Here is a 26,848-nt window from a genome sequence, read left to right on the forward strand (position 1 = left end):
TGTCATGTAATTTTCACCTTTCAAAATGTTAAGTGTTAATAATTAAACACTCATTTGCTTCACAGCCTATAAGACTATTTTTCAAATGGAGTTTCACTTTACAGATTCTTTCATTTTATATTGACCAGAACCAAGATAACTACAGTACCAACTATATCAGATTTTCATAGGATTCAATGAATGAGAAATAAATCCAACTTTGGGTCACTGTAAGTTATCCCTGCACTTAGCACTTACTGTTCCTGCCAAATCAGAATTCTTTAATCGACTTAATACTGCGAAAAAAGAAACACTCCCTCCACTGGGGTAATGCTAATAAGTTCACGCTGCTTGAACAAAGCAGTTCATTTGGCTTAATTAAAACTGTGTTCCCAATCATTTTAATAGCATCAGAGAAGGCATGACACAGACCCTCTGTAAACCACTATTGCCAACACAAAGGTTGCACTGTAGTGACATAATGAGATAAGCAATAAGGAGAACCAACAAAAAGAAAGCCTAATGCGCATCAAGCAAAGTAAACATGAAGTGACCCAGGCTGGAATAGAATGAGTTTTTACATATTCCAGGAGATTTATACAATGTGAATTCAACGGTGAATTCAATATGGCAAGTTCACATGGGAAGAAACCAACAATTAAAGGTGTAGTGCCCCACTGTTTTAAACATTATTCTGATATATTTAAAAAGAATGGGAATACCAGCCTCCCACTGCTGAATGTAGTATTATTATTATTTGCCAATTTGTATCATACAGTAGGCCTAGAAAAGTGACTGAACGGATTAGCCATGGCATAGGGCAGCAGTGTAGAGTAGTGGTTAGAGCTCTGGACTCTTGACCAGAGGGTTGTGGGTTCAATCCCAGGGGGGGGACACTGCTGCTGTACCCTGGAGCAAGGTATTTTACCTAGATTGCTCCAGTAAAAACCCAACTGTATAAATGGGTAATTGCATGTAAAAATAATGTTTAAAAAAATAATGTAATTGTATTTAAATATATATCTTGTAACAATTGTAAGTCGCCCTGGATAAGGGCATCTACTAACAAATAAATAAATAAATGGCAAAGACATGCAGTGCAAAACAGAACCGCAGTGGGATATTTCATGACTGTACAATCCAGCTCCAAACCTATTTAAGAATGGCTGCATACCTGAAAAATAAACAAGGACTGGCTGCTAGTGAAAAGAAAATATTCAAAACAATACCTTCTTTTCTGCACCTTAAGGCTGCTATAATATATCTCATTTACGCACATGTCATATCATGCACTTGATGTGATAAGTATCTGCTTTTTAGGAGTTATTTAAACCATGGGTAATTTTCTATTAGAATTTCTTTTCTTCTAGAATAGATGTTTTGTTTATGAACCATTAACACAACTTTAATGTAAAAACACAAGCTTCGTTTCTTTCTGTGAGCTTTACACTATAGTTTAACTGTTATCTACTGCATATGAATTAGAAATCATGGGTCTTTGTAGTAGACTGTTGTGACAGAAATACAATGAGTTCTGGTTGTAAATCTCCCTCCCGACCTGTGAGGGCGCTAAGTAGCGAAAGGGAAAGGCTTTGGACAGGTTGGCCTAACAGTTCATTTCCTGGGTCGGGAAGTCGGTCAGCCTGGAAGAAGGCGAGACACCGTTGCAGGAACATATTGACCCGGAAGGTAAACGAGGTAGCAGCTGCAGGCATGATAGCATAAAGGGGCCAGGAGACGCAGTGAGACGCAGAGAAAGCTTACTGAAAAATATTTGTGAGTGTTTTGTTTGTTTATTCGTGTCTGTATAGTAACTGTCTGTGTTTTTGTATATCACTAGACGGATAAACACGAATTCGGATCTGTCGCCTTGGGCCAGCACAAAACCGGATCACCATTGCACTAAAACTGTCACAAACTATAATAAATTGTTATCACCCACTACGAGCACTACTGCACGCACCGGGACGGGTGATCGTGGCAAGTATTATTGTGGGGCAGATAACGTGTCTTTATTATTTAGGGCTGCAATCCCTGTTTTCTGTACTCCGTGGTTTACATATTGCTGTGTATTACCGTACCTTATTATTTGGTCAAAAGACCCGGATTATAAAACAAAATAAATCTTTCCAAACCGGATTACAATGTCTGTGATTATTCCTGCACTGCATCACCTCTGCACCTGTTTATAATCAGCAGCCACTTTGCCACAACTGTGTATTCAGATACTGAGATAATTGCAGCATCTGTATTGTATATCAATCCACTTCAAATTAGAGGTTTTGTTTCTAATGGGCAACTCTCCAAATTATAAATCAGTTACGAAGCCCTAGTTCAAAAGAGGTGATGCACTTAATCCAATAAAGTTTACTTTTGGGAGAGAGAGTACCCACTGTAGGTTTAAAAAAAAAAAAAAAAGGAAACATCAACTAAATACACACTTTCAGTTAATTACTTCTAGAAGAATGTTTTACTTAATATATTACGAGTATTATTCAGCGTACATTTATATTTACGGTTCATTTTGGCTAATGACCGTGTCACCTCCATTAGTGATGGGAATCCAACCATTTCATGGTATGTCAAGTGGGACAATTGATGACGTTATATTTTTCTAATCTATTGCATGCATGACTCCCATTGCCAGAGCTCTAAGACAACATTCTCCGATAAATTGCCATAATTTATCAGGAATTAATTTGCACTTCGAAAAGGAGGGGTTTAATTAACAAAAGAGTATATAACTCACCTTGAAACAGAAATTTAACAGACCGCTTCTGTGATGCTGACAATACAGAGAGAGAGTGTACAGCCTGGACCAGGGTTAATTTCTTACAGACTACCTGGATAATTCAATATTTGTAGTTATGAAAATATTTTAGCCTTTTCTATACTTAGATTTATTCACTTGTTTAACCAGTTGTAACCTTACGGAACGCTTGTTGTATTGCACCCAGTGTAATGTTACTACCAAGAATTGATCAATGTAACTGTAGCCTCTCTGAACTCTGGATACGTACATTATATGACAGCTGACCTCCACTGTAGATTTTATTTGAATTATACAAATACAAATCTAAGAATAAATAATAAAAACAGCATGTTAGATATTACAATAAAGTTTCCTTAGGTGATTGCAGATTTGCAATGCGTTCTTGGCTTTTAATACCTGTGTCTAATCCACACAAGAACGAAGAACAGGCGTACAAGGACACATAGATCCACTAGGAATGTGATTGAGACCATTGACATGGATTTTGCCTAAACACTAACAAATCTGAACAACTTCTAGTAGGATCGAAAACTCAATTCAAGAATCTCAATATTCTTCCTTCCCCCACTGTACGAAGTCTTGGTGTACTTCTGGATAACCTCTCCTTTGATGCCCAAATCTCCTCTGAAGTCAAATTCTCCTTCTACCACCTCCGAAACATCTCAAAGGTCTGTCCCTACCTTTCCCTCCCGGATGCAGATACTCTGTCAAGCATTTATCTCCTCTCGACTCGACTACTGCAACACTCTTTATGGTGGTCTTCCGTCACGCACCATAAACCGATTGCAGCTGGTTCAAAATGCAGCTGCTAGGATCCTTACCAGATGTAAAAAACATGATCACATTACAACCTGTCCTGCCCAGCTGCACTGGCTACCTGTTAAGTTCAGGATTACTTTCAAAATTCTCCTGCTTGCCTATAAGGCACTTCATGACACAGGTCCAGAGTATCTCTCCAACCTGCTGACCCTCTATGTCCCTGCACTCAAGTTGAGGTTCTCTGACTCTGGCTTGCTTGTTATACCCAAGCAAAAATGCACCACACTCGGAGAGCGCTCTTTTAGCTTCGTGGCCCCGACTCTCTGGAACTCTCTCCCAGCTTTAGTGCTTGTAGCTCCCACAGTCGCTCGCTTCAAATCAACTCTCAAGACCCACTTGTTCTCTCTTGCTTTCAGTGCTCTTTAAGCCTGATATCTGTTATTAGCTGTTGACTAAATTGTTATTTCAGGTTTTTCACTCCATCTTATTCGTATGATTCTGTATGACACACTGTGGCGGAGTGTCCCGCCCCTATGTATTTATTTATTATTATTTGTATTTGTTTGCGGCGCGGATAAAAGCGCCGCGTATTTTGTTATTGTTTTTTATTATTTATATTTAGAAACCTCGTGAGGATGCATGACTGATCAGCTACTGATTATTTAACTAGCTGACAGTCATGCATCCTTACCAAACGCGTGCAGACTGGCCGAGGGGTAATAAGATAATTAACAGCTAGTTAACCCCTCGGCCAGAGTATATAAACCTGCAGCTCTCTGCACTCGGGGTAGAGTGTACAGAGGAGAGTACGGGAGAACACGGGAGAGCGAGCAAAAACAATTGCTATATTTAATATACTTGTTGCTGTTTATCTGTTTGGCCAAAGCGCCTTTTTGTTTTGTTGTTTGTTTAAATCTTTTATTTTTGTTTTGTTTATTAATAAATCCAGCTGAGTGCCGTTGCACTCAGCTTCACCCGCCCATCCATTGTTTTGGTTTCTGTACTTCCTGGTCCGTGACGTCACCACTGCGAGCCAGCCTGCCACACACACGCTTCCACAATGTTTAGAATTCACATCCTAGCCTTGTATTTAATGTATTATGCCTGTATTTAATGTATTTGCATTGCTTTTTACTGTTTGTATTTAATGTATTATGCCCTGTATTTCACTGTATTTAATGTATCATGCATTGTTCCTCACTATCTTGTAAAGCGCTTTGTGATGGTGGTCCACTATGAAAGGCGCTATATAAAATAAATATTGATTGATGTTGTCAGACTCCCCCCACACTTTATGTACAATATACACTTTCACCTTCACACATTTGTATGCATATAAAACGTTCTTATAATACTGTAAGTGTTCAGTGGCTACTTCTAATCATATTGAGTTTATTTATCGCAGAGGCGAGCAAAGAGTACCAGAGAAAATACAAGATCAAAGGAATTCAACAAACGATTAATTATAAATATATTGTGTATTGGGTAGGGAGTTCAATCGTAATTTTAAAAGCTTAATTTTATATATATATATATATATATATATATATATATATATATATATATATTGTAATGTTGCCTCTGTCGTCTGCTCGTTTGCCCCTTAAAACACAGACCCAGACACAGAACTTTGATTTGAAGCACTGCTGCACACTTTAATTTTTATAACACAAAACAAATAAACAAAACAAAAGGCTAGCTGAAACGTAGAGCCTGACTTCACTTTAACTTCCCTGACTAACACACAGGACAGCTAAACCGTTTACCTGCCAACAAACAGTTTACCTTTTATTTTTCTTTTTTTTTTATTATTTTTTTTTTTTCCACAGCCAAACTCTTCTTAAACCAGCTCCCTGGTGATCTCCCCCTTAATGGAACTGGGAGCTCTCTTTTTATAGTATGTGGCTGTTCCCAATTAACACCAATTACCTTGTTTGGGAACAGCCACATTCTCACTTCTCACATGTTTTTGGCAGGGAGAGGAATTAATCCCGTCCCTGCCAACCACCATCAAAACACAAACATCACCCAAACTATTTACATTCAGAGCCCTTGCTCCGTTATAAAATTTATATATATATATATACACAGTACTGTGCAAAAGTTTTAGGCAGGTGTGAAAAAATGCTGTAAAGTAAGAATGCTTTCAAAAATAGACATGTTAATAGTTTATATTTATCAATTAACAAAATGCAAAGTGAGTGAACAGAAGAAAAATCTACATCAAATCAATATTTGGTGTGACCACCCTTTGCCTTCAAAACAGCATCAATTCTTCTAGGTACACTTGCACAAAGTCAGGGATTTTGTAGGCATATAGTCAGGTGTATGATTAACGAATTATACCAAACAGGTGCTAATGATCATCAATTCAATATGTAGGTTGAAACACAATCATTAACTGAAACAGAAACAGCTGTGTAGGAGGAATAAAACTGGGTGAGGAACAGCCAAACTCAGCTAACAAGGTGAGGTTGCTGAAGACAGTTTACTGTCAAAAGTCATACACCATGGCAAGACTGAGCACAGCAACAAGACACAAGGTATTTATACTGCATCAGCAAGGTCTCTCCCAGGCAGAAATTTCAAGGCAGACAGGGGTTTCCAGATGTGCTGTCCAAGCTCTTTTGAAGAAGCACAAAGAAATGGGCAACGTTGAGGACCGTAGACGCAGTGGTCGGCCAAGGAAACTTACTGCAGCAGATGAAAGACACATCATGCTTACTTCCCTTCGCAATCAGAAGATGTCCAGCAGTGCCATCAGCTCAGAATTGGCAGAAAACAGTGGGACCCTGGTACACCCATCTACTGTCTGGAGAAGTCTGGTCAGAAGTGGCCTTCATGGAAGACTTGGGGCCAAAAAGCCATACCTCCGACGTGGAAACAAGGCCAAGCGACTCAACTATGCATGAAAACACAGGAACTGGGGTGCAGAAAAATGGCAGCAGGTGCTCTGGACTGAGGAGTCAAAATTTGAAATATTTGGCTGTAGCAGAAGGCATTTTTTTCGCCGAAGGGCTGGAGAGCGGTACACGAATGAGTGTCTGCAGGCAACAGTGAAGCATGGTGGAGGTTCCTTGCAAGTTTGGGGCTGCATTTCTGCAAATGGAGTTGGGGATTTGGTCAGAATTAATGGTCTCCTCAATGCTGAGAAGTACAGGCAGATACTTATCCATCATGCAATACCATCAGGGAGGCATCTGATTGGCCCCAAATTTATTCTGCAGCATGACAACGACCCCAAACATACAGCGAAAGTCATTAAGAACTATCTTCAGCGTAAAGAAGAACAAGGAGTCCTGGAAGTGATGGTATGCCCCCCACAGAGCCCTGATCTCAACATCATCGAGTCTGTCTGGGATTACATGAAGAGAGAGAAGCAACTGAGGCTGCCTAAATCCACAGAAGAACTGTGGTTAGTTCTCCAAGATGTTTGGGCCAACCTACCTGCCGAGTTCCTTCAAAAACTGTGTGCAAGTGTACCTAGAAGAATTGATGCTGTTTTGAAGGCAAAGGGTGGTCACACCAAATATTGATTTGATGTAGACTTTTCTTCTGTTCACTCACTTTGCATTTTGTTAATTGATAAATATAACTATTAACATGTCTATTTTTGAAAGCATTCTTACTTTACAGAATTTTTTCACACCTGCCTAAAACTTTTGCACAGTACTATATATATATATATATATATATATATATATATATATATATATATATATATATATATATATATATATATATATATATATATAAATGATGTGTTACATACATGGTATACATGTATAATAACTACAAACACAAATGGCACATACTAAAATACATACAAAAGTAGATGTCAGCATAAGAAAATAAATTCCAACCAATATACATAGATGGCTTACCTCTCCATCCAAAAAAAAGGTATTTTTTCACTTTAAAAAAAAAAAGATTGCAAAATGTGCATTAAAAGAGTGAGTGGAAATTATTAATGGGGTTTAATTATTATTATTATTATTATTATTATTATTATGATTATCATCTTTTTTTATCCATGGCATCTGATTTCTACCCATATGCCAGACAATCGTAAATCAGCGTGAAATATTTTAAAGAAATGTCAATTCTGCATGACAAAATGCACAATTTCAAATTAAGTTTACAAATTATACACAAAATAGATATTTATCATTATTTTTGATTTCCATGTGGCTGCTGCTCGCTGGTGGGAGAGCCGTCTTCCTGTACGCTAGTAGGTTCCATAACAGCAAATTATGCTTCCATTCATTTTTCTTGACCTCATTAACATGTATTTTAATGAATGAGTTTCCCTTATCTAGTCGTTGAGATAGGAAGTGATGTACTTGGCCTGCGACAATGAAGCTTTTTAACGAGAAATGCGTTCATTAACAACCTCATCGACTCAGTTTCAGAGCATTAAGAGATTGATTTTATTAACAAATTGTTTGAAAATCACTTGCTACTAAAGGGCGAGTTCGATACAATAACATTGTTTTTTGAAAATCCTGCCTGATGTGCCATATTTTCAAAGCGTTTACTCCAGTCTTTAATTAACTCCTATATTTGAGAGAGGTAAAATGTTTGTTAATTTTATAAAACTAGAACCACACAACCAAGTAATATAATCCAAGATCTCTCAATCTACCCTCAAGGTGCTTGTTTCTTATTTTGTAACATTTACATGAATTTTTCTCCTTTCAAAAAACAGGAGTTAATTAAAGACTGTAGTTTACACTTAAATATGGACCTTTATTTCTTAGCTCACAATTTATTATGAAAAAAAGTGGTGATTGATGATTCCCTATCCAATATTGTTTATATACTGTGATGCTGTATTTATTACATGAAGGAGTGAAAATATGTGAAAACTATTTGGCAGTCACAGCGAATATTTCTAATTGACTGAAAAACAATTTGCTTGAAAATCAGTCAGATGCAGAAGCCAAGCTAAACAATTGTATGATTTCTTTCAACAACAATTTTTTGTTGTTGCTTTGAAATACATAATTGTTGAATGTATGTTAAGTGAAGGACAGTATGCTCCATGTAGTAGATGGTAACCAGCATGGCAGAGTTTAGCAATAACAATGAGAAGAAGAAGAAGAAGAAGAAGAAGAAGAAGAAGAAGAATGTTCTGTTATTCTTTTATTATTCCTTTTTTTCAAAGGCCATTCCGTAGTTATCATGAATTGGGCTAGAGTGACTGTGTTTGATAAGGAGAATATATTATAAATATGTTCTTATAAAATCTTTTTATAAATCAGCAGCATGTAATAATGAGTGATCACAAGACTTACTAAGCCAAAAGTGGCATGCTTTATTAAAACATGTGCTGCTTACAGTACTTTTACACTTACTACTTACAAATACCTTGTATGCTACAGGTACCCAAAAATGAAGGACATTTCTGGCATGACTTGACATGCTTTGACCAGATTTCTTGTGGTGATAACAGCTTTAAAAAAGAAATAACACGTGCAAAACATAACCTGCATCCCGTTTGCTTTATGACACGTTAGTTCTTCATAATATGTTCAGAGCTTACAGCTAATGAGTGTCAAAGCTCCTCAATAAAAGCATACATTGCTGTACAGAAATGCTCCCAGCTTTTACAGTTGTCTCAAAAGAGAATACAATGCATTAACATTGGCTTTGTTTAATGTGAATAAACAGGAGGTGGAATCAATTTAATACCAAGGTAAGCCAGCATAGTTAATTTTACTGCTCGATTCCACTGACCTGCTTGCCTGCCATCACTATGCGGTTGTGCCTTCACCAGCTGAGGACACAACAGGGAATATAATCTCTGACTGGATGGTTTATAGAAATGATGGAAACTGGATATGTGAAAGAAATGAGTATTGTTTGATAAATGGGCAGTATGAAGTATGTAAGTTTCTGGGATATGACTGGAGGTTACATGAAAAGGGGTAGCACAATGGGTATTTTTTAGTAAAAAAGACCATGAAAGCACAAATTGTGTAGACAGAAGAGGCCATATCCCTACACACACTGTGCAGACATAGAGAGTAACAGGATAACAGCTGACCGGATACCCAGTATCAGTAGCTATTTGGGAGACCAGGCTTCAGAGAGGAAACCTGTTCCATATTCTCGAACGCAGTGAATGTTCCATTTAGCCACTGATCGCTTTACAAATCCTGGTGTCACACAACATTATTTCACCACAAACACAAATTCAGATTTGATTTCCCATAAAAACAAATAAGGGAAACCATGCATTTAACAATACTAATGTATACCATCAATTAAATCCCTGCCAATTAGAAATGGAATGGAATGAGTACACATGATAACACTTTCATCAGGACAGTTTAACTGTACTTCAATTGCACTTTTTAAAACTGCCACCTGTTGGCTTGCAAGTTCCTTTTTGTATGAACATGTTTTTGGATAATAATAATAATAATAATAATAATAATAATAATAATAATAATAATAATAATAATAATAATAATATGCCACAAATGTGCATTCACCAAAGAAACAACATATCCACGCCCAATCAATTCAGATCAAACAATCAGATATATTTTGATGACCTTTTTAATCACTGAACTCGTGTGCTACAGCCCATTTAGTTGGTGCCTATACTGTATTTTGGCACGCAATCATTAAGGTACTCTATTATGAAGTTGAGGTCACATCAGTCAATCATACCACACCTACTACAGTATCCATTCATTGGAGCACTTCAGCGGGAGACAACCTATCCACTACGGTAAACATCTTCTCTGCATGTCACTTTTATGCCACCTTAGTGTTTCAAACATAATGGATATATTATCATTTGTGCATGCCGGGCAAGCATACCACGTTTGACACTAGTAAATAGTCAAGTTGCAATGTGTCAAAAACATTCTCCCAATGGTCTCCCAATGTGTCAAAAACCATGCACTGATATAATCCTGTCTACTTTTCAAAATCCGACATAAATGTGGACGATAAACAACAGCTGAGTCACTAATTTGTGCATCTCTACTGTATTTGACAAGGTACAAAAATAAATTATAATGTCCTTTCGCATTTGAATGCATGGAAGTTAAAAAGGAGAAGCAAAAATGTTATACTTACAAACTCCGCCGTAGCTTTTTGCAAACCTGAACAGAATAGCAGCACCCACAATAAAAGGGTAGGTTGTGGTAAGCAGCTCATTTGAACCTTTCCACGTTCAGACTGTTGTAATTAACACTGCTGCATTCAAACAGTAAGACACCAATAAAATAACACAATTGTCAAATGAAAATAAATTGTAGAGAAAAATTACGGATGTATTTGTACAATTGCTTTTATTATTTGCTCTGATTCTGTCGCATTCTCAGCCACCGTTTTAACCAATACCTCTAGGAATTCGTGTGCGTGTTTACGCCCATTCTCCGCCCCATTCATGCTAAGTACTGAAATTGATGATGGTGTAGGTTGAAATGGAGCTTAGTTAGTTTCTTGGAATAATGCAAATGTAACAAGAACACGATTACTGCAGGTGAGACTAACTTGTTGTGGCTGTTTCTTTTTATGCTTTTATGTTCTGTGAATCATAATTACTGTACGTTCCATCTGAACCTGCTCTTTATTGGCGCTGTAACTATGCAGTGTAGAGCTTGGCTGGAGATTAATGAAAGTATAGCTGCAGAGAGTGTTATTTTGAATTACATACTGTATGCACATGCTTATTTAAGCAGGTTTTTTTTTTGACTGCGTGAAAGTACTCGTAGTACAGCTCACATTTGGAACAAGCACTGTCATTATGGGTGTATGTTTTTCTGCGTTTTTGGTATCAAAATTATTGAGCGTTGATGTGGCTGGTGTTGGGGATTGTCTGTTTTAGTAGCCATTGACTATTTGTACAAACATAGTAGTGCCAAACATGTAACTTATTAAATGTCATTATACACTGTACGGTATATCAAACCATACTAACCTCACATCATGCACTATAATTGAGTACACTGCTTTTTCTGTTTTATTTGATTTCGCTTTAGAATGTAAATCGGTAGAGCAGATTGGACATGTACAGTGCATTCCATGAGTAATCAAGACACATCAGACGCATTTGAATAGTCTATGTCAGGGTTTCTCAAGGTCGGTCCTGAGTACCCCTGTGGCTGCTCATTCCAACCGCGCTCTCAATTACTTAACTATACCCTTACTTGAACTGATGATTTGCTTAATTAGACCTTTTTATGTTTCAGCTCTGAACAGTTGCATATTTCAAGTTAGCTATAACATTTGATAAGTAACTTGAACTGCAACTGTTTGAGCTGAAAACGAGTAAACAGGTCTAATTAAGCAAATTATTAGTTCAATTAAGGGTATAGTTAAGTATTATTATTATTTGTTTATTTAGCGGACGCCTTTATCCAAGGCGACTTACAGAGACTAGGGTGTGTGAACTATGCATCAGCTGCAGTCACTTACAATTACGTCTCACCCGAAAGACGGAGCACAAGGAGGTTAAGTGACTTGCTCAGGGTCACACAATGAGTCAGTGGCTGAGCTGGGATTTGAACCGGGGACCTCCTGGTTACAAGCCCTTTTCTTTAACCACTGGATCACACAGCCTTCTAATTGAGAGCTGGGTTGGAATGAAAACCAGCAGACACAGGGGGTCCCCAGGACCGAGTTTGAGAAGCCCTGGACTGTGGTCCCCCATGAGCCACACATGGGGTCTGTAGGTGATCATCAACCAATTTAATGGTGTTCACAAGGAGACAGGCTGCACCCTGTACAATTAAATTATATATATATATATATATATATATATATATATATATATATATATATATATATATATATATAATTTTTTTATGGCAAAATAATTATAGAAACATGTTGTACTCAATCCAGAGAAAAGTATTATTAATCTTTGCTTACATATTTTAGAGACATGAATTATATGATTGATGTCAGTTATTAGTAAACATACCTTGTGTAATTTTTTAAAATAGTAATTCCAAACTTAACACTGTACATTTCATGGAGGTGTGGAGAACAAAAGCTGAAAATATCAGAATTTTATCTTTTGTGGTTTTTAATAAGATATTATCATTTTTGTGAATTAAATTATATTGTGAAAAGTGTTGAATTTAAATCAAGGGAAGTAATGTTAAAACTTTACAATGCATTAGTAAGACCTCATCTACAATATTGTGTTCAGTTCTGGTCACCTCGTTACAAAAAGGATATTGCTGCTCTAGAAAGAGTGCAAAGAAGAGCAACCAGAATTATCGCGGGTTAATAAGTGCAAGTTAGTTCTGTTCAGCTATCTAATGTTTTGTTCTGTGCATATTATTTTTACTCATAAATTTATGCTATAAAGGTCTGTGTAATACACTTTTATATGCTGCGTTTACCATGGTTTATTTGAGACCATTTTTATAAGTATAGCTCAGCTGTGATCAAATGTTATTTCAGTTAGAATGTTGGTAACCATGGTTTTGTTGCATGTTGAATATGATGAAGGTGTTTCACTAAATGAGACATTTTTCAATGGCATAAAAAGCATCGAGGTCGATTTCACCCATTCTCTTCTTTAATTGAAAAATAAAGATCGAAAAAACTGGTAAATTCTATGTAAAATAAACAACGATATTAATCGTCGATTTGGCAAAAAAATAAAAAAAACGTATAGTAGCAAGTCTAAGTATAACACATTTCTATAATTATTTTGCCACACAAATATAATTTAATTGTACAGGGTGCCACCTGTTTCACTGTGAACACCATTCAATGCTTTGATGACCACCTACGGATCCCATGTGTGGCTCATGGGGGACCACATAGACTGTTCAAATGCGTGTGTCTGATTACGCCTATGGAATGCACTGATTACAGTCAAATCGGATGTCCATAAACATTTCGAATTTCATTTTCTCTGCAGTTTTATTTTTAGATTTCCTTGGAATTTGATTCCATGGCTTCCAGCTATGTTCTGTGAGTTGATATTTGATGATGTAATTCACCTGTATAATGGGTTATATGTTATTGCCGTGGATGGGCACAAGATGGTTTGGTTCTTCTTGTTTAGTTATACTGTGCCCTACATTATCTATCTATCTATCTATCTATCTATCTATCTATCTATCTATATTTGTACACCACACATTGGTCATAAACTGTACCGCTACAGTAGGTGAACATCCTTCACGCAAATGAATTCCAGTCCTGTTTGTCTTCTTAGACTCATATTATGCTTTACTGTGGCAAACAATTTGGTGCCAGTTTGTGTAACCTTTTTACTTATGAATGAATCCCGGATTGACAGTAGAAAAGAGAGGGTTTCCTTGCCCCTATTTCTCTCAACAATATTTAGAGAATAGCAAAACACTGTAGTATAATGAGGATTTTTTGGTGGCAGTACTTTAAATGTGTATTTATTGTGGGAATTCATGTTTCAAGTTGTGATGCCCATGACACCCAAATATTGTACAGTAGTTCCACTAAAGCACATTTTGAAACGAAGGTAGAGGCTTAACCTTGATTTTAATTTGCCTGGTCCCACTGATACCCTGAATAAACATGCATGTTTCTGTGTTTTTACAGAACCAGTGATAAGGAAGAAGAACAAGATTCATGAAGGAGAGAGGAGATACAATATTTGAAAAATACAGACTGGGAACACTTTTCGTGTCATCTGGAAACATTACATCGTGAATGGCGTTGACAAGGCCCTTTACTGGATGGGATAGGACATTTAACATTTTTGTCTGGTACGTTAAAATCATATTTCTGTCCTGCCTCCACACACAAATCCACATCTGATACTTTCTTTAAAATATATTTTTACCCTAATGATTAATGCATTTTTCAATCAAGTTCCCTGGTATCCTGATTTGATCAATGCAATTAGCATTAGAAAGACACACAGACTTATCTCTGCATCTCTCATTAAATCATTAAAAGAGACCCTGAGGTGTGCATCTTTCAAGTTCTGACTTTTATAATGCATGACTTTATGAAATAATGTAATTTGTTTTATATACAGTGATCCCTCGCTATAACGCGGGTCTCGGGGGACACACAACATGAGCGTTATAACTAAAGAGCGTTATAAACGGGGGAGGGGGTCGGGGGTGCCGCGGGACACATAACAACACACATCTGACTAAAATACAAAAGAAAATAACTCCAGCTCTATAGTGCACACATAGTGAAGTAAAAAGGTAACTTTCCATGAATGAACCATGTATAAAGCACAATGTAACCAACGCTGTATTTATAAAAAATAAAAAAGGTAATATTCCTACTTGTGGATCATTTTAATTAGCAGTTTTTAAACTATGAATAGCCTGGCTAAATGCTGGTCGGGAGTTCAGTTCAAAGCGACAGACAAGCAAACCAAATGTAGAGTCGAGAGGGGAAGAGGGCATGGGCTCGTCCCAGGTTTGGCTGCCGGAGCGGGGCTGAAGCGAAGCTGGAACGTCTCGTCTCTTGGAGAAAGCCGTAGCTCCTCTCGCAGCAAAAAAATAAATACATTGGGAAAGATAACCACTTAATAGGTCTAATATTTATTTGGTTATAAAACAAATGCTGAATAAGATGTCTGTGTTATAAAGTGCCAGCGCAGCTTTTCTTCAGTTCAGATACTGTATCAAAAGGGAGAGACAGAAATGGAAGTTAGACTGAGAAGCTATAGTTTGAACAACACCAGTACTGTATTTGCTGTAGAAATATTGCATGAATCACTATTATAGGGAATTGGGGGCCATGCTGTAGGAGCGTTATATCCGAGGCACATTATAACCGAGAGCCTTATAGCGAGGGGGCACTCTACTTTAAACAGTAGGTAGCTTCCTATCACAAGTGTAATTTTCTGTGCCCCTACCCTTTAATGATGTCTGCAATCATTCAAAGTGGTTTTCATTCAATCAACCAAATATTGTGTTTTTCAGACAAATATAACCCAGTCAAAGTGACTTTATAAAAGTTAAAGCCAGCACCATCTAGCAAACAGATACATAAGATCAAGTTTCTTTTAATATTGCTGGACATAACTGTTTGTTAAATGGCACTGGCTGCTGAACTTGACCTCTCAGAATAAGAGTAGGAGGTAAGAGTAGCTTTTTTCAATCTGACTTTATGTATGTTGGAATTTTCCCTTCATTTTAGAATAACACAACTTTTGCAATTATTTAACAGGTGGATTGCCATTGTACATGTTGCAAGGCGGACTGTTTGTGGGGTATGTACCTTTTAATTGCTCTTAAACTTAATTGTGGTATCCCTATTCTGAAATAATGATGTCACTTTACATCCCCGCAAGCAGCACTTACAATATGCTTATTTGCACCGTAACATTTACGCAGATTGCCAGCTTGTGATGGTAAATACCTGGAACCTCTCATCAGCTGTATAGAAATTAAAGTAATCGTGATATCACCACAGAATTCTTGAAAAGTAACACGTTTACTGCACTGTGTTTACTTTTATTTCTACACATTTCTACGCGAGATTGGTCCTCGTCCTCTGCCAGGAATAAATTAAAAACCTTGTGCAGAAGATGGCCATCTCCCGAGTTAATTAAGTGATTAATTTGTTGCTAATCGGGAGATGGTCATCTGTATATAAGCCTGCAGCTCTCTACCCTCGGGGTGGGTGTGTTAGGAGCGAGAGCGAGAGGAGCGAAACAGAAATGAAACAGAAATGAAACAGAAGTGAAGCGAAACGAAACAAAACTTAAATAGTAACACAGGAACAGTGACAGCAGTTGCCCAGCCTGACCTGTGTTTTGTTTTGTGTTCATGAGTATTTTTGTTTAACATTGTTATTTTGCTCTGTGAGCAGTCTTTTTCTGTTAAAACGGCGCAAGGTGACCATGTGACAGTACTGTCCATCAGCTAAAACACTGCCTAACACCGACAATCCTAATCGTAAATATATGACAGAAAATGGTGATGCTTTAGCTGGTAAACTTATATGTAAATTGATGTAAATGTATAGTGTGAATTTTGACGCGTCTCCCGATGGCTTGCACCACCCAGTTCTGTCAATTTTCTTTTCTTTTTATGATTTCAAGGTGTTTAAACCTGGCTTGTTTTGTGCTGATGTCATGTTCATATCTGTAGATACTATTTCTGTCAGCACAGCGATTGCCCAAACGTTCGCAAAGTACCAGCTAACTTGGGAAAACGTGGCTTCGACTTGCACAGATTCTGCTCATCACACATGCCAGGGACATTATTAATCAGTAACCAGAACCTCTACTCATCAGAACCTCTACAGATTTTATCCCTATTTTAATATATGTAAAATAAACTCTGAAAAATTCCCGGATTTTTTTTTTTAAAGATAAAAACCGAAAACTAGTCATAATCTACCATTTCTTCCAACAAATTTTCCAAGCACTAAAAAAAGTTTGAACAAAAATCATTATACTTGATTTCAGATAAGTGACGATGTGAACATTCTTTTTTGCTAAACTGAGCTTTGAAATTCAAGACAGATTCAAAGAAAATAGATAAATGGCACAAAAATGCAATGATGGTACTTTAATAAGGATTCAAATCTAGACATGCTTCTCTCCTGATAAAATATGTCTTTTACATTTAATAACTTAAAAATAGTCCATTTCCATGAGAGGGCAATGTACCATCATGGCTGGTTTCACAGACCCCTATAACAGATCTTAGTAATCAGGGTCTTTGAAATCAGCAGTGAGTTAATTTATTGTAATACAGAATGTAAGCTCTGTCCCTAAATATGCAAGCTTTTAAAACATGGTCATGATTTAAATTCAAAAGATAAAAAGCTAAGCATTTTGGTTAAATTAGTAAAGGTCATAAGGTACATACTGAATACACACTGAATATATATATAGTACACCCTAGGGCTGTATTACACAAACTGCAAAATCATTTTAGAAATGTAATATATTTGTAGAAAGTTTGTAGTTCATGAACCAGGCTGGGGTTTAGTTATGCAGGTCTATCAGTTGTTCATCTTCCTTTCTTTCAAAACTTTGGTCCATTAAAATGCAATTTATCTTGAGTACTCTACAAGCCCTAAAAACATGTTTGTACCTTGAATAGAGTTCAAACTCTGCTTCGGTAACAAATGACTTTACCTTTGCCTCATTGCTTGTAATTATATACAGCTGATTTCTGCGGAGCATAGGAAGAAGCATTAGCGTGTATGTGTGTTCTACTTATATATAATTACGGTAATATTATTACCGCATTCACGATAGGAAGCAAAATGCTACAGTATAAGGATGAGGCCGTTATCCCATGTAGCATACTGTGTGTGTGTGTGTGTTTTGTTTTTTTAACACCTGCCCTTCCTGTCAGTCTTCTATCTTCAAAATGTTGTTTTTTTTAATTATAATGATGTGTATCATTTTGGTCGTAAGCAAGAATTGGTGTATTTATACAGCATGCAAATAAGGTGGTTTAATTTATGGAAACCGAGTACAGAACTCGTTAATTCCTGTTCAATTATTATTTATTTCATACCAGAAGCCCTTACCCAGTGCGACTTAACTCTAAGGTCTGATTGGGAACGGTTGCGGAAAGCGGTAAACCGTGCAGTTTTTCATTACACTGTTGGCTGGAAACCCCGCGGTATGCAAATGTATTATCACATGTTACAAAAAACCTCCATGAAATACTGCAAGAAGCCCGTCATTACTGAGACCTCTTTTTTTTCATCTTTGAAGTGTTTTGCTTGAAGGTCTATGCCATACAGTACGCTATATATTGTATGTTTTCTGTTGCTCTTCAAATGCAAATATTTTTCCTTGACATGTCCAGTTTGGCCGCTATGGTGTCTTGCTTCTTTAGCGTATCCTTATAATCTGGACGGGACGTATCATACAGTTGAGAGCATTTTTGCACCCTGAAAACCAGTCTTTCGTTCGCCATCTCTCACTGTACAGAGTGCAGATAACGTCGCACAGTTGATTGGTGTAGATTATCAGAAAATCGCTCTGGTTTCTGGTTTTCCGGCGTGATGCTTTTCCGTTCCGCACTCAGTATAATTGCACCCATTTAAAACAACACATTATATATTTTTTGCCACACAGTTTACCGCTTTCTGCTGCCGCGCCCAGTGTAATCAGACCTTTACAGTTGTCACAAAAAATACATGTTTCAAGAATCACAGAATGCCAGCATTCTGCTCAACTTTAAGTTGGAATTGTAACTGCAGGAAATTGTTGCTGTTGTTTAATGCTGTTCTGAAATGAGTGGTCTTTTTTTCAACACTGGATTTTTTATTTGATGTACAACCAAAGGTAAGTCTGAGATTTTGTGTACATTTATATAGCTTGTGTAAGCGTGGGTTTTCATATTTAGGGCTCCGATGCATCGTTAATCAATGAAATAGGTTTTATTTATCCCAAAATAAATTCTACCATCCCATACAACAACAGTTCAACTTTGTTTACATTGCCATCTTGTGTGTCTGTCTCCAGTCTAGACCGCAACAGCAAAGCAGGAAGTATCGTCCTGTCAAATAATGCAACTTTACTTTTCCCCCTAGCAAAAGCAACAAGGCCTATGCAATATTACAGAAATAAGTTACCGAATCTCTTAAATTATGCAAATAAAACATAATAAATATGGTTCATCTATTGCCATAAACACGCGTTGCTGCTATACGTTATTGAGCTTTATATTTCTGCTTACAGTAGGATAAACAATTGATAAGCCTGTTATTTTTTATTACAGGTTTGTAGTTTGTTATTATTTTGTTTTTTTAATGCAGCCCTTGCTTTGTAAAAGAGAGGTACTGTGTACCTGGCATTCGGCCTGCAGTTCTACACTCTGGATCACTCCTCAGCTCGGCTCAGACATAAGTTAACAAGAGAATCAATGGGCGACCGAATACTCTAACATTTCACCAAACTGCGCAGGCTTATTTTCATAGTTATGAAAAAACTAACCACGCATGCGCGAAGAAAAGCACAAATACCTTGGTAATTACTTGATCAATTTTGTGGGTTCTTCCAGCCTACCAAAGGAGGTATTCAAACGCGCAGCCGTTTTTTAGTTATTTGAGCGCAAAAAGTTGTCTGAATAATTTGTAAAAACTAATTTTTACGCCATTCTGTAACTTTAAAATTACGGGTTTAAACAAGAAACTGTCTGTCACTCTTACTATAACGGCACTATTGTGCCGTTATACAGTTGTAGTCAAAAGTTTACATACCCCAATGGAAATGTATAATTTCTCAAACAAAAAATTATAGGAAAAATCTTTTGTAGCAAAAGTTTTGCTTTTGTGGATGAGGAAAAAGTTACAAGAAATAGATATCTACAATGATTTATTTCAGCAATTTTTTTGCAAAACTCAAAAAATGCTCATTCAAAATTATTCACACCCTGACAAGGAAAATGAAATTAATAGCTAGTTGAGGCACCTTTAGCAATAATAACCTCTTTTAAATGATTGTCAATGAGCTTTTGGCATGATTCTTTAGTGATTTTTGACCATTCTTCAACGCAAAATTGTTCCAATTCCTTCAAATTCCGAGGACTTCCCGTCCACAGCCTTCTTCAACTCATACCTAATATTCTCAATCGGATTTAGATCGGGACTTTGACTAGGCCATTCCAGACCCTTGATTTTATTCCTCTTTAACCATTCTAAAGTTGATTTTGATGTGTGTCGGAACGTCTGGGCTTTTTCTTTGGCCTGTGACCATTGAGACCTTCACCATTCAATTCTTGACCTATGGTTGAAATGGAAACCCCAGTCCCACTTGCAGCCAATTCACTTTGCATATCTTTGGCAGTCAATCTCAGATTGTTATTAACCTTCCTCACATGTCTTCTACTTGTTCTTGGTGAAAGAACCTTCTTTCTTCCAGACCGAGGAAGCGTTGTACTTCTTGATAATAGAAACAATAGTTGAAATTGGTTTACTCAAATGCTTGGAAATCTTCCTGTATCTTTCTCCAGCTTTATGACAATAAATACATTTCTGCCTAAGGTCTTAAGATAGCTCTTTACTTTGTCCCATATTGACTTATTGGTAATGACAGCAAATCATCCTATGCCTAACCCTTTTATACTCTCTAAAAAAGTTCACCTACAATCCAGCATTTTCTACACTTTTCTAGAATTAGGTTCTGCGTTATCGTATGGACATTTCTAGCACCTTGTAGACAATACTATCATAGCATCAAAGGGTATGAATACTTTTGAATTAGCATTTTTGGAGTTTTGCAAAACAAATTGCTGAAATAAATAATTTCAGCAATTTCAGCAGATCTATTTCTTGTAACTTTTTTTTCCCTCATCCACAAAAGCAAACATTTTGCTACAGAAGATTTTTCCTAAAATTCTTTGTTTGAGACATTTCTATAAATTATACATTTCCATTGGGGTATGTAAACTTTTGTCTACTACTGTATATATTAGTAGAATGCACATGCACACTTCCAATGCTAAGCAGAGACCAGCTGTATACACTCACAGGAGGTTGCAAGTTCAAATACAAGATCTGAAACCCTAAAAGTAAGACAGTAGCAATTTTCCAGATGATAGCCTGCAGGCTGTCTGTCTGAAAGAGTGTGTGCATGAGGGCGGGGGTCACTTTCCACTGTGATGCAGTAAAAGTTACCCTCTAGGAGTTAAGAATAATATATAATCATTGCACACCTTGGGCTGGGTGTTGACCAGGTGTTTAAAAACAAGAAAATACACCCTAACGACTCCACTGGCTCCAATAAAGAAGAATAAGAATGTTACAAAGCAAGATCCACACTCTAAGTCCAAGTGTCATCAACAGGGTTTTCTGCCAATGTAGTTAGAGATTACAAGTTATTTTACACTGCAGTTTAATTGAAAACTATATATAAAAATATAGGAATCTATATTATCCCACAGGATTTCAAAATGATGACCACTTAACAAATACACTAGGCTCTTTATATTGAACTACAAATATAATAAGCTTTCTGATTCTGGGACAAAGTCCTGCAAGAATTGAAAGGGTTCCAAGTGTATTGCAAAGAAGATTAAACTTTGTGTTATGAGTAGTGGTACAAGTCTGGGACTCTGACCCTAAAATACAGTTCAGGGAGCAAAGCACTTTAGAATGTTTAGATATTTTTTTGTAACTGATATTAATAAAAACTATTAAGAAATATACTAGTAGTATATACTAGTCCAAATCAATTGAATCACCACAGCAATATACAAGTAGTATCCACACTAATTAAAATTAAAACATATAGTTTTAGTGTTTAATCCTGTAGTTTAGCTATAACATATATTAAGTTTCTCAAAAGGTTTTTCTTAATTCATAAGAAATGCTAGAGTGTTGCAACACCAACATTTGTTGTTTATAACAGCAGACAGTTAAAACTCAAAGTTGCAGTGGAGTAAGCCTACACATTTAATTTGAAAGACACACAAACTAGCTGGTACATGACTATTCCCATTAAAAAATAAAACCTACTACAAAAATAATAATAAATACATTTCCCAGTGCTGCTGGGCAATGTTCCGCCTTCCTGACTTGCATCTTATTATTATTATTATTATTATTATTATTATTATTATTATTATTATTATTATTATTATTATTATTATTATTTATTTCTTAGCAGACGCCCTTATCCAGGGCGACTTACAATCGTAAGCAAATACATTTCAAGTGTTACAATACAAGTAATACAATAAGAGCAAGAAATACAATAACTTTTGTTCAAGCAAAGTACAAGTGTGACAAACCACAATTCAATAATACAGCAGATAATAGTGATAGTTACATCAGGATATGATTAAATAGTGATAGTTACATCAGGATATGATTAAATACAAAGTACTACAGGTTAAACACTTGGCAGATTACAGTATTCTGAAGTACAGGATTAAATGCAGTAAAATAGGGGGCAGATAAGAGCAAATTAAAGCACATTTACATGAAGGGTGACAGTTTCCCCGGATACAAACAGAGGAGTTCTACAGGTACTGTTTGAAGAGGTGAGTCATCTCTGATAGGTGCATCTATCATTGATTCGTTCTGAATACTTTAAACCCGCCCCAACTACTGAAGGACAGCACAATTTCTATTGGATACAACGCTTGCAAGATTTAAAACGAGATTACAATCAGGATGGAGGCTTGGTAGCAGGATTTCAAGCTGTATTACAGGTAAAATACGGAGGACTTAAACAGAATTGTGGCGAAATGTATGAAAATGCCTACACACAAAAACCCCAGAAGAATGTGCCTGTGACCGTAGGGATTTTGTTGTGGAAGACAGCAATGGAAAGAAGGGCCAACTTAAGTGTGCAAGTACTGTTGAGTTACTACTATACATATTTTGACACACAAAAAAAAAACGCTCACGCATTTTGAAAAGTATCCGAAAACACTAATTTCATACAGTATAGCAAAAACAAAAGCCCCCCAAAAAAACGATTTACATAAAACTCGAAAATAGCTAAAAATAAGCACCGAAAAATACAATTAATAAAACCCGAAAAACAGAAGCCCTAAATATAATGTAGAACTAGATATTTGTTCTAGTGCCATGATATAGAAAAGTTAATAGTTTATCAATGCATATTTTTGATATGCTCAAAAAGCAGTAGATGTTTAATTATACATGCAATGTGGAATATCCAGCATCTGTACTCAAGAACATCTGTACAGATTGGGTTTACAATTGTTTCTGTGTATAATTGTGTTTATCTATGTTTGTAGATTATTTATATACATAGTTTTGTCGGCAAGAAATCTGTTTCACCGTAACATTCCAAAGATTTGCACGATTTTGGCACGGCCTGCATGTAAAAACGTCTTGTCCGCAAAAATTATTTTCAGTATATTTATTTTGCTTGTTAATATTTATTTGTAACATTATGTTGTTTACTAAGCTTACTTCACTGATGATTAAACTGCTGTACACGTAGACTCCTAATAAGAGCCCTGGTGCGTGCGCAGCTTTGACAAATTAATTAAACAATTTTGTATACAACTTCCTCTGATCACGTTTAAATATTTAGCCTCTGTCTACCAAGATGACCATTTCACTATGGGTTGTAAATGGTCTAGCAGGAATTCCATTTTTTATTACATTGTGAGCATCTAGCTTTGAAACAAGCCCATAAACTCAGATACAATCTCTGAGGCTACTTCTTGTTTGCATCGATTGCATATCTGCAGGTAGAAGCCAGGTAAAGCGACATAGTTGTCAGTTAGTTCTCTGGGGTTTGAAATATAGATGCTTTTTTGTTTAACCTGAACATACTTTTAGTGAACATAAGATCCATCACTAGTATTACTCATTACATACAGTATCTAGAGTTAACAATTAAGTTTCCTTCATTCCTTCCCAACTTTCCATTGAAAAGCAAAGACAATAACTGATACTGTTCTCCCAACATGCATTTTCTTTTGGACTTCTTGACTGCCTGACATGTTATGTTTTTGGCCTGGCTTCCAAATTCACTGATGAAGGCACTAGTCCAAACATTTGTCTACATGCCTTACAGTTCTGTACATGTTTTAAATTCCAAATTCGGCATGGTTGGAGCTTTGGACTTGGATTTGTGCATACTAATGTGAATAAACAATCATTTCTTACAGATTTAAAAGTGACATTTTATAAACTAAAGATACTTTACAGGAAAAGTATTTCCGTTGATATTTTAGGATAATAGTCTTGCAAATATAGTGTTTCCAACAGAGTCAAATCAAGCAGCAGATGAAATATAAGAAGATAGAAAATATGGGCTCATGTAAAGGATAAGAATTTAAAAACAGTTAGACAGTAGAACAGACTCCATCTGTTTTTAGCAGTTGCTTTAAACAGTTGTGGTGACAATTTGTATTTGCTGAGTGAGTATGGCCTCACAGACAAAGACTTGTGTCAGCATGCTCACCTATAGAATCCATCATTAGGCTAGGCAAAGACATTTAATAGCAACCAGCAACTGAAGTGGCCACCTCGACACAAATGGTCTCTTTTGGACTTTATCTTTGGTTTTAAAAAATAAAGTATACTGGCAATATATCTATATACTAATTAACTATGAACATGGGTGAAAAGTCCTTGTATTTTAAAACTGCACAGAGATTCCAAGCTACGCTTTTATCACAGCACCACAGCGTGGATCATTTTAATATTGTGCCATTATACTTTTCAGGTGCTGTTCCACACTTCTTTAAGACTCACATTATCTTACGCTATTTAGAATGGACACAACCAGATATATCATGCTCATATCGGCACACCTTAATCAGTTTGTATTATTATTTGTTTATTTAGCAGACGCCTTTATTCAAGGTGACTTACAGAGTCTAGGGTGTGTGAACTATGCATCAGCTGCAGAGTCACTTACAATTACGTCTCACCCGAAAGACGGAGCACAAGGAGGTTAAGTGACTTGCTCAGGGTCACACAATGAGCCAGTGGCTGAGCTGGGATTTGAACCGAGGACCTCCTGGATACAAGCCCTTTTCTTTAGCCACTGGACCACACAGCCTTCTGTATGCAGACCATGGAGAATTTTCAATTGATCTAAACCGTAAATGAAATTAGCACCATCCTTAAAAAAATAGGACCTTCACTGCTAATTTACATATTTGGTACACAAAAGTATCTCAGTGGCATTATTTAGACCCACTGCTGTTAAGATCAAGATAATAGAGCCACTTGTAAGCAGTGGACAGAGGCTAAATGTGGTGCAACCTATTGTGTTTAACACAAAGGACATTCCTCTGCTAGTTGTTCCATATGTGTCAAACATCTGGTGAGGGCTCTATGTACCGTAACTTAGGATGGAATGACAGCTTGTACCCTCTCATTATACACCCTTGTCGTATATTGTATTCCTTCCTTCAGAGATGTCAAGACTGTCAGGTGGTAAGTATAGACATTCAATGGGAATATACATCTTGACCTCAGTGGTGTGTCTCCTAAATGGAAAGTCATCGTTGTGTCCTGCCCCCCCCCCGCCTTTAGAGTATATTTTAGCTGTTCTGATTGTTTTTAAATTACCAAGCCACAACAGAAAGTTAAAATGTATGGGAAATGTTAATAATCTCATTAACACATATATGCTCATTAACACCTGGTACAGTATAAAATAACTTTAGTGTGTATTTTTGACCGGTAGAAGGATATTAGTTCCATACAGTTTCTCACAACAAGCTAAACTGTGGGCTGTAAATTAATTAGATTGTCATTGAAATATTGGAGGCAGGTAAAGGAATTTATGAGGGAGTCTTACAAATATGTTTTTACCATGCTGATTGGTTTGCATTACTAGACTAGAAAAATGAGTTACTGTAAAATTGGGGGCAAATGTTAATATGCTTATTTATGCGTGATTTCTTAATTCAGCCAAATACAGTACAAGAGTTTAGTGTGCCCATGTGACTGCTAGGAAAATGCTGGATCTAAGAAATGCATACAGTTTCTCAAAACTTGGGCTGTGACCTCAGTGTGAACCTGCTTTTTGGCTTCATCTAACGGGGAGGGCAGCTATCTTGCCCCCCTGCCCATGGCTTCCCTACTGTCAGCCTCTCCACTTATCTGCAAGCTCAAAAGGCCAAAATCCAAAAATATGTATAATGAAGTAATGTTACCTAGTCTAAGCTTTAATAAATAACACTATGTAACACAATTTTTGTTCCTGGGTAGTAAGTGTTATTTCCTAATTGCTTATGCCTCAAAAGTATAGAAAATGGCTATTATTCCCCACAAACTTTGCTTTTGTGACCAGGACAGTGATATTTTGAAATTTACCTATTTCCAATGAGAAAACGGGCGAATTTGTGTCTTTTCGTTCACATAAAGTCATGATGGGAGACTACATTTGGGGACTGATTTGTGAGTGATTTACAGTATAATCGTAAATCTCGAAAAACTACTTACTTCTAAATCTTTTGTAGTCATTTTTGTATTACTTTATTATAAATACATGTTAATTTGGATTCATATGTTGTTTTTTTCTGACTTTATGTGAACGAAAAGACACAAATTCACCCGTTTTCTCATTGGAAATAGGTAAATTTCAAAATATCACTGTCCTGGTCACAAAAGCAAAGTTTGTGGGGAATAATAGCCATTTTCTATACTTTTGAGGCATAAGCAATTAGGAAATAACACTTGCTACCCAGGAACCAAAAAAAAAAAAAAAATTGTTACACGGTAATCTATCACATGAGTTTCCTGACTGAAATATAGATTCACAAATTATGGGGAATGATTTTCTGTCCAGATCAACATTGTTGCAGGAGAGAACAACATCTGAACGTACCATGATCCTGTATGGAACATTTAATTAGTGACGGACCATGTATTACATCATATTTCATACATATCCTTCACTTACTCATCCCAACATGTGCACAAACT

The 26,848-nt window shown here is 36.5% G+C and overlaps 2 protein-coding genes across 2 annotated transcripts in view; one reads left to right on the forward strand and one right to left on the reverse strand.

Annotated features, from left to right (window-relative positions):
* LOC117417044 (collagen alpha-3(IV) chain-like) overlaps positions 1 to 10,849 on the reverse strand; it is a 51,222-nt gene extending 40,373 nt beyond the window's left edge. The window contains exon 1 of the mRNA XM_034028725.3: positions 10,607 to 10,849. Coding sequence (XP_033884616.3) covers positions 10,607 to 10,687 — 81 coding nt within the window. The 5' untranslated portion in view covers positions 10,688 to 10,849. The remainder of the gene's footprint in view (positions 1 to 10,606) is intronic.
* A 59-nt stretch (positions 10,850 to 10,908) lies between these two features.
* col4a4 (collagen, type IV, alpha 4) overlaps positions 10,909 to 26,848 on the forward strand; it is a 70,315-nt gene continuing 54,375 nt past the window's right edge. Inside the window, exons 1-3 of the mRNA XM_059034204.1 lie at positions 10,909 to 11,015; positions 14,075 to 14,241; positions 15,671 to 15,713. Coding sequence (XP_058890187.1) covers positions 14,186 to 14,241; positions 15,671 to 15,713 — 99 coding nt within the window. The 5' untranslated portion in view covers positions 10,909 to 11,015; positions 14,075 to 14,185. The remainder of the gene's footprint in view (positions 11,016 to 14,074; positions 14,242 to 15,670; positions 15,714 to 26,848) is intronic.

Source organism: Acipenser ruthenus, chromosome 12, assembly GCF_902713425.1.
Source record: "Acipenser ruthenus chromosome 12, fAciRut3.2 maternal haplotype, whole genome shotgun sequence".
Taxonomy (NCBI): Eukaryota; Metazoa; Chordata; class Actinopteri; order Acipenseriformes; family Acipenseridae; genus Acipenser; species Acipenser ruthenus.